This window comes from Mytilus edulis, chromosome 14 (genome assembly GCF_963676685.1).
Source record: "Mytilus edulis chromosome 14, xbMytEdul2.2, whole genome shotgun sequence".
Lineage (NCBI taxonomy): Eukaryota > Metazoa > Mollusca > Bivalvia > Mytilida > Mytilidae > Mytilus > Mytilus edulis.
This window is the reverse complement of record NC_092357.1, coordinates 14567263-14577081: the sequence shown is the minus strand read 5'-3', so window position 1 is coordinate 14577081 and position 9819 is coordinate 14567263. Positions and strand designations below refer to the sequence as shown.

At 30.9% G+C, this 9819-nt stretch overlaps 1 protein-coding gene across 1 annotated transcript in view; it reads left to right on the top strand.

Moving 5' to 3' along the window:
• Positions 1 to 345: 345 nt before the first annotated feature.
• LOC139503897 (innexin unc-9-like) overlaps positions 346 to 9819 on the top strand; it is a 107749-nt gene continuing 98275 nt past the window's right edge. The window contains exon 1 of the mRNA XM_071293895.1: positions 346 to 484. Coding sequence (XP_071149996.1) covers positions 408 to 484 — 77 coding nt within the window. The 5' untranslated portion in view covers positions 346 to 407. The remainder of the gene's footprint in view (positions 485 to 9819) is intronic.

The window sequence follows — 9819 nt, the reverse complement described above, 5'->3', positions numbered from 1 at the left end:
AAGACTTTTTTCCTAGTTTTGTACAGTGAATAGTATACGGTCGATAAAATGTTTGAGAATTTATGCATGTGCAGATGATTGAACTTAGTTTGTCATTAAAACGTTTATTTTTATCGCGATTTATATGCCATTGATTGCATAAGGATAAATCTGAGTCAAATAAGCGCACTGTATTTTTTCAGTGAACAAAAGAAGTTGTCGATAGCATTAATTGAGAATTTATTGCACTGTAGTCTTTTCCAATAAATGTTATTTTAATTATAGTCCAACACGAGGATACGAAATCATCGATTCTTCTGTTATTCTTTGATTTTTTGATAAACTGAACTTTTTTTCCTTTTCACAAAAATATTTACATAGTTTAGATGTGTGGAATTTTACTGGATTTTCTGTGCAATTGGATTTGAATGAAAATTGTTATCAGAAGGAAGTTTTCTGGATTAGTGAACGATCGGGTACGAGCAACCATGCACGATTACTCAAAGTAAGTCTTATTGATTTGTAACCACATTTAAAATGACCCCTGAAAGTGTAATGTCTTTTGGAATGCTCAGTGAATTAAAAAAGGTATAAAACTATTATACTGGTCTTGCAAAACAGAGATATTTCAATTATTATCATTAAAACTGTTTTATTTGTAATTCATTACTTTTAATTTTTATATAACTCAACTTTCAAAGCGTGCTTGCTTCGCTTGAATAATAGCAATAATGCAACGAGTAAAATAAATAGTGGTAGTAGTATTTGTAATAGACTTGTAGTTAGTTTTATGTTTAATACAGTATATGCAAATTTGTATGCGGACCGTGTCTATGCTTAGCACGCTTTCATCATCAAATTGCCTCTCCAAATGAATGGTTACATGTTGAAACACGATTTTCATTATGACGATATTTAAAGAAAACTGCGTTCACTTTTATCTTATAGTATTGTCATTATGTTTTTGTGTAACAAGCTTTGTGATGTTTGCTGTTTTTGTGTCTTCATTATTTATTATATCCTCCTTTTAAAACGTAGATACCCGACTCGGTCTTAGTATCTCTTACAAAAAATACAACAAAACTAACGACCTCTTAAGTAAATTCAAAAAGATGAAGTCCGTAAAAACTGAAAACAAATAAACGCTATGAACTCATGGAACGAGTGATTAACAACTGCATTTCCTGAAGAATATGGTAGGTTTAAACATCGTATTATAGCTAGGATTGTATAGAACAATTGAATTTGAACCAAACTATATGATCAAGTGCTTGTTCCAATCAGATTAATTACCAATCATTTGAATTGACCTTGACCTAACTACAAGTAGTTGACGGTAGTTTCTTATTCCTGACAGCTTTTTTACCACCTTTGTTTGATATCGATATGTATTAACATTTTTTGGACATAAATTATTATGAATGTGGAAAATTAAAGGCAAGCTAACTTAAAATAAACCGCATAAAAAGATACTAGGTTGATGATTTGGTACGCCAGATGCGATTAACCGATGTTATGATCTCGTCAGTCATTTGAAAACAAAACTCAAGCTAAAAAAGGAACTTTACAGAATTAGCCGTTTCAGAATCTAAAGAATAATGGGTAATTTCATTGTTCGTACCCCAAAACGACAATAACGTAACGTCATTGGTTAAATTTCCATTGTTTAGGACATTTTTTACCAAACAAGATGTTTTGGTGTACACTTTTGAAAAAATTACCCAGGATGCATAAGATTCGGAAACGGCGAATTGCATGAATTTAAAACAGTGCGAGACCAGGTGCGTGGACAGAGTATCTGTATTTATGCATGGTCTATCCGTCATGCGAATCCGAACGCATTTCTATAGTGCACTATTGGGGTTCTATAAATCTGTAGATGAAATGACTATTCTTCTTATGATCTACAATGACCAAAATATGTCGCTTGTGAATTGAGACAAACATTGCGTGAAATTCAATCAAATAGTTATCAAAGATACCAGGATTGTAGTTTAATACACCAGACGCGCGTTTCGTCTTCATAAGACTCATCAGTGACGCTCAGATCAAAACGTATTACTTTGATAGCTTTCACTTGAGTAACGTATATATATAAATACATATAAATGCCTACGAACAAGGAAGAGGATACATAATTGTTGAAAAATGGGAAGTGGACAATGGGAAAGCGGAATTAGATTTCCAATTGTGTAAATATAGTACCATGAAAAAGATCTGCATATGAAGGAACATTGTTCGTTAAGATATCATCATCTATTTCCACTATGATCATGTTTATCTAGACGAAGCATCATCAATATATCTGAACTGGAAATTATAGAACGGTAATAAAAAATTCTTTGTTTTGTCCTTCAGAATCTTTTGTATGGGGTCTACTTCATATGAGTACAAAAACAAGTCGTCAGGTGCGATGAACAGACAAATTCTATTGTTATGCCTCCTGTCTGTTCAAATACACATCCATCAAACTCACCGAATATGTTGCTGGACAAATAGTCTAACATTTTAATGATACCGTCTTTTTGGTCGATGGATTCAAAATGATTATTAGAAAAGAATCACCATCCATGACCTTAAGAAATTTGTGTCTTTGATGACCATTTTTTAAAAGAAAAAAATATGTAGTCGGTCTTTCAATTGAGCATGAGCAATAGTAGTGCTGAGCTTAACTTTATAAACGTTTTGATATTTTGAAAAACTGTAAAAGAGGGACGAAAGATACTAGAGGGACAGTCAAACTCATAAATCGAAAATGAACTGACAACGCCTGGCTAAAAATGAAAGAAGACAAACAGACAAACAATAGAACACATGACACAACATATAAAACTAAAGAATAAGCAACAAGTGATTGATTTTTTAGTAGATCTTTAGAATATTTGAGAATCAACAACTGATTAACATCGTTGGTTGAGTATACCTCATCCAAACATGCTTAAAGGCAATAGTTTGCTGTGGAAAGAATGGTGGTAAGCATTCAAGAAGTATGCTCAGTTGAACATCTAAACTAGCAAGCTGAATTTGTTCTTTATAAAAAGGAAAATCACAAAAATACTAAACTCCGTTATAAAAGTCAAAATGGAAAGTTCCTAATCAAATGGCAAAATCAAAAAATAAAACACGTCAAACGAATGGACAACAACTGTCATAAACCTGATTTGGTAAAGTTAAGATATCCAGTATAAAGAACGAATATTTTCTCCTGTACTTTTTTATGTTGATACCAAAGTATAGAGTAACGGATATGAGACTTATTCAAATCTCGTCTTTTGTCGTTTTGACATTTTTGTACTCCTACGTTGTAATGAGTTATTAGTTGTCATCTTATTCTTCATTTTCATAATCCTAACCCTACTCCTAGCCCTATACCAGTGAAATGAAAATAGCTTAATATTCAGGATCAACTTAGTTTTACGGTGTTTGCTAGTTTTTACCGATAAATTCTGTGTACCCTTTTTTTCTTTTAGTTTTCTTTTAAACATGCTTATGATATTATATGGTTTTGTATTCTAACTTTCGAAATCTTCTATTTATTTATATTGATTCTATTTATCCTAAAAGATAGGCTATAACCAAAGATAATCCGTAGTTCCCTAAAAAAAATGAAAGCTTGGAAAAAATACTGTATATATACCTATGGAATGCAAACGCAATTGTGCGGTAAATAGTTCACGACAAAACTTTATTTTATTTCGACCGTGTTTGTGAAATGATTGTAGCGCGGGAAATGTAGCAACACACTTTTTGGGATTAAATATATTTCTTTTGTATTGAGACAATGCTTTTCATTATGGGTATATCTGAAATAATTCATTCAATATTTATTAATTTTTACAAAACATATTGCGTATGTGTTTGAATCACACACCTATAATTACTTTCAAAACATACATTTCATATGCAATTTACGTACTGACTTTCCGTTTAGAATTTTTCCTCGAAGTTCGATATTTTTGTTATTTACTTTTTTATGATTTTAAGAGTGCCATTTTCATAAACTAGCGAAATTCCAAATAAAATGTTATCCTGAGAGATTGAAACATCTATGGTATTTTAATTCTCCGCAGAACAATTCCCAACTTCCAAATGATGGTTTTTGAAGTTGTCCATTTACCAACGGCAAAGTACCAATGCTAATTATCAAGCATTGTGAAATGTATCGTTATGATTATCATGGGAATAAAATTAACAAGTTTTTTATTCCCGCAGTCATCAAGTATAATAAGCAGATGATTTGCTTTTGTATGTTATTTCATAAGAAACGTCTCATTTAAATCTCATGAAATAATAATTTTGTATCATGAAACGATTTTTCCCGCCTTAATTTCCCGCGGGAAATTTAATTAGGGTTTTTATAATCAAGGCATCTCATTTAAAATGGACAATATCTCCGCTTCGGATCAGTGTATGAATATAATTAATATGTTTTGTGAAATACGATTCCATTAATTTATCAAAATATGTCATATGAAATGGATATAAAAAGATTGTTTGTAATGTTAGACCAACAAGTTGCAATTGTGACATAATAGGTCGGAAATTGGTTTGTCTAACGACTGCAATTCGCGTCAATGTGTCTTAACAACTTCGTACATCTATTAGTTTGGCATTGACCGACCTAGTGAAGTACCTTTCTGAAGTGTTATAGATCTATAGATATTTTCTTTAGTTAGACCTACATAATTTTTCATTCAGTGGTTAATAATTCATTTATACCACAATTTTTTTGAGAAGATATGTGAGATGCAAACACTTATTTAACAATTCTTAAACAATTCAAATTAACATTGTTCTTTAACTTTTGATCATAATAGTTGCATCGATATGAAATATATGCATAATAAAGCAAATACACTTGTCATTTTCTTTTTACAACATGTTCAAAATAACATAAACAAAGAATCTTAACATTTAGAAAGATACAAATGAAATTAGGAGTAAACAAGGGTGAAAACAAGTATCCGATTTCCTCTCGACTTATTCCACTTATATTTTTAGTGTCTGGCGTACTAAATTGTAATCCTGGTACCTTTGATAACTATTTACACCACTGGGTCGATGCCTCTGCTGGTGGACGTTTCGTCCCCGAGGGTATCACCAGCCCAGTAGTCAGCACTTCGGTGTTGACATGAATATCAATTATGTAGTCATTTTTATAAATTTCCTGTTAACAAAACTTTGAATTTTTCGAAAAACTAAGGATTTTCTTATCCCAGGCATAGATTACCTTAGCCGTATTTGGCACAACTTTTTGGAATTTTGGATCCTCAATGCTCTTCAACTTTGTATTTGTTTGATTTATAACTATTTTGATATGAGCGTCACTGATGAGTCTTATGTAGACGAAACGCGCGTCTGGCGTACTAAATTGTAATCCTGGTACCTTTGATAACTATTCAAACTCCTTCATATCCTTTAACCCCAATCATTGATATAGAACATCTAATATAGACTATTGTTTCATTGTAAATATAGTACATGAAATAAACTCATTTTTGCAACAAAATCGGAATCGCTATGTATTGTCGAAATGCGCATCTGGTGCAAGAAAATTAGTACCGTCAATGTTATTACATGATGTATGAAAGTTTATTAGACACCAATTTTACATATTCGTCTATTAATATGTATGAGTAAAATAATTAATTAAATAGTTTTTTTGATAATGTAGCAGTATTATTCCTAAATATAAGATGCAAGAAATATTTGAAAGATATATTATGATTTACAATATGTTTTATATTGGTGTACGCCATTAAATATACTAGGTTTCTAATTTGGTACCTTTAAACGCGCGTTTTGTCTACTAAGGAGGTGTCAGTGAAGCTCTATTTAAATAATTGAAAGGCCAAATCAAATGTCACAGTCAGAATAAACTCCTTGGTTAGACACAAGAAAAAAATTGAACTAACATTAAACAATAAGACTACAAGCAAAACTTCAAGAAACGCGAAGCAATTATTGCCAAAGTCACACAAGAGTTAATTTAATGTGAAGTTGAATTATTATATTTACACAAAATAACAACTGCTTAATGGTATAAGAATACGGAGATGGTGTGGTATGATTGCCAATGAGACAACTATCCACAAGAGACCAACGGATAGGGTTGTGAACAATGTCAAATTCTTAGAAATATTTTATGTCTTTTCTTTCAATACATTTGCTCGGTTGAAAATGTTTTAGGCAGTCAGTGAATGTATTCAATTAGGAGAGTTCAATATCCTTTTTTTCTTTACTTTACCTCTTTACTCTTCTTGATTTAACACATTTCCATTTTTTTAGTTCCTTATTCTAATAACTTATTGAAGTGATATACGCAAGTGTATTAATTCTGTATTTAGAAACTTATTAAGATTTCTGCTTTATTATGTTACTGTTATATTTTCCGTTCACAAAATGTATAATCCTTCGAAACACTAGTGTGGTATACCCCCAGGTATAGATGGCCTTTGAGTATATTCAACTTTCATGGATTTAATTTCCGATTGTCTAAATCATCGTATTTCATTTGGCTTTACAACTTAATTGACTCCAGTGATACTGTGTAAACGAAAATCACGTCTTGCGTAGCAATTCCATTTTACAAGCGTTTTATACTTTTGTAAAAAAAAAACAAATACTCAAAATTAGGAATTATTTGTATGCTAACACTAACTATGAATAGAAAATTACTTATTATAAGAGTACCATTTGTTCTTTATTTTCGTGTATACGTTTATACCAAACAAAGACTTACTAGTATATCTTTTTTATTATTATTTAAGTTGTATCCTTACATAAACTATCAAAAATTCAAACTGATTCTGCAAAACCGAAGCTATAGGTTTCCAATATAACAAAATTATACGTACATGCGCAACAATGGAAACTAATATAACCAAAAAATAATTATTATAAAAGAGAAATACATAAGACAATAAATAATTGTATAATTGTAGATATTATATGAATTATAAAGATAAAGTTAGGAATCAATGTCTTAACATTAGATTAAGGATACCAGACCATCGATTGCATTAATGCATATATACTGAATGACTGAAATGAAGGAAAATTAAAAATAAAAATAAAATATTACACGGGTTAGTGTCTGTCGTTTGATTGATTTGTCATCTCTTCAAATCTAAACTATTTTTGAATCAATTGTGATGTATATCTGTAATGTATATTAACACAGTTTTGACTTATGGTTCCAAATTAAAGTCACATTAACATAGTATTTCTGTTTGGGCTGCTCACCCAAATTTGATAATAGAACGAACTATAGACAACTGTCATACAAGTGGTAGGACTAGCCCGGCTCTTCGTCGTTTTTGTTTTTTTTTGCGATGGCGTTTTTCAATTTTTATTTCGTATAAAATAGTGTTCTGGTATTGTAATAACTTTTCGTGTGATTCTTATTCCGTTTCAGCTTGTTTAAATATGTGTACATGCTTTTATGCAGTTCCTGAGTATAGTTATATATGAGCATGGCATTCGAATTTAGGTAAAGTTTGAACCTCTTATTTTGTACAAATACATTTAATGTAAGTGGTCCTGTAATGGGATGTAGAAACTCATAATAAAACACTGACCTCCATAAAACAATTTTAGATATGCCAGATTCCATAACTGACAATAGATTGAAGCTATCATACAAGTGAGGCTCCTGTCGAGTGTGTTAAGTAGCAAATATTCAAAATACATGTCTTTTGTCAACGTTGCACGGAAATGTAATAAATAATAGTTCCAAGTGCACTAGGGTTGTAGGGGATACGGATTTTGATGGTTTTGACGTTCTTTTTCCCCCCAATTTTTTTTCATCATAGTTGGTTGGTGAGGTCTTTCTCGACACTTTTATTATATGGTAAATTTCCAACTTTTAATCTGCTTAAACAAAATACGACTTTTTTTCAACTTTTCTGGAAAGTGTAATAAACATTATCTAAATGGAAATTTAGATGACATTTTGTGGGTGTTTTATTATTATTAAATTAGACAATTATTAATTTATAATGGTTTTTTTACTTTGATATTCTGAAACATTATTTGTCTGTTCTATGGTCGGGTTGTTGTCTCTATGACACATTTCCCATTTCCATTCTCAATTTAATTTACTAATATATTTGGCTTTATAACTATTTTGATCTGAGCGTCACTGGTGAGTCTTATGTAGACGAGACGCGTGTATGGCGTATTAAATTATGATCCTGGTACCTTTGACAACTGTATTATTTTCAATTCCTTGCATTCCATTATAACCATCATAACTAGAACGTTTCCGATGGAGCCTCATTGACTAGTCAGATTCTATAAGCTACAATAAACATTGTCTATTACAGAAGATTTTTATTGTAGTACTGATAGATCGAAATTCGATTTTTCATGAAAGTAGTTATGATTCATAAAGTGTACAACTACGTCATGAATGATATTACACGATAGATAACGAGAGGATGATCCATAACGTACACGATTTATAAGGCCTTACACAATCGTTGTCAATATAATGCGACAATAATCTATGAGTTTGAATGATTGTCCCTTTGGTATCTTTTGTTCCTCTTTTTATACAAGTTAGAGGTTTATCTAGTTATAAAACAGTGTTCAATCCACAATTTCTAACTTAAAAAATGCCTGTTCCAAGTTAGGATGTGATAGTTATTGTTCATTCGTTTGTTGTGTTTGAGATTTTGATTTTGCCATTTGAGTTTTGAGTTTTGAATTCATCAATACAATGTACAAATTCATCATAGATACCTGGGTTAAAACTGTATACGACAGACGCGCGTACAATATAGACCCATATACGTTTGTAAAGTTGAACCAGTCGGTTGCAATATGAAATTGATTCTGATTTTGTTTAGGTACATGATATTTCTGTCTATTGACCTTATATCCATAAATATGTAGAATTAATGTTAATATTGTATTTTTAGAAGTGATGGAGAAAGTAACAAAGCTATGTCCATCTGTTAAAGGAATGTTCGTTGTTCAATTAAACAGTGAAACATATTTTGATATTCCTGTCGAATGTAAATTGTGTTTGTCTATAAGTTTTGACGTCCTATTGTATTATTCGATTTATACCTAAAAATGGTATCTTGTTATGTTTTATTTATAGCAAACTTATGTGATTCAAAGTTAAAATCAAATATTTTAAAATTCAAGTACAAATTAATTTAATTTTTCAAATTTTCAAAGTGTGTAGCATAACTGAAAAGGCGATTTACAGGCCGAATATAAGAATTCATCTATCTTGCATGCCTGACTGGATCTACCTAGTTCTGAATAGAGAACAAATGTAGCGTCGTTGGGAATGATAATCTATGAAATGATACCATATGGCCTACAGGGATGGATATATCTCAGCTTAATGCATTTCTTTACAGAGTAATAAAGAATAAATGTAAATCTGAAGCCATTATTATAGATTTGCATGTTTGATAAGGAAGAGATAAAAACCACAAAGTGCGCATTACCTCATCGCTTCCTGTGATAATGATTATAGATGGCGCTCCATTTCTAGTTATTTTCTCACATATATAGCAGTGTTTTGATTGTGTTTGATTTTTAATGATGTAGAGATTTATATGGTAGTATTTTGACTGTGTTTGATTTTTAATGCAGAAATTAAAAGAAATAAAATCCATGTATATAGACTGATAAGATATGCAAATTGAAATTAAATCTTAAGAGCTTTTTGATACTACTAAATGACGCATACAAAGACAAATGTGGTCTCCTTAAGGAGGTAGACCTAGGTTAAGGGAAATAACTCTTAAAATCATCAGTACGTTTGTGTCAACCATTTTCATAAATATATTCTAAGCTTCTAGGTTACATAGATTATTT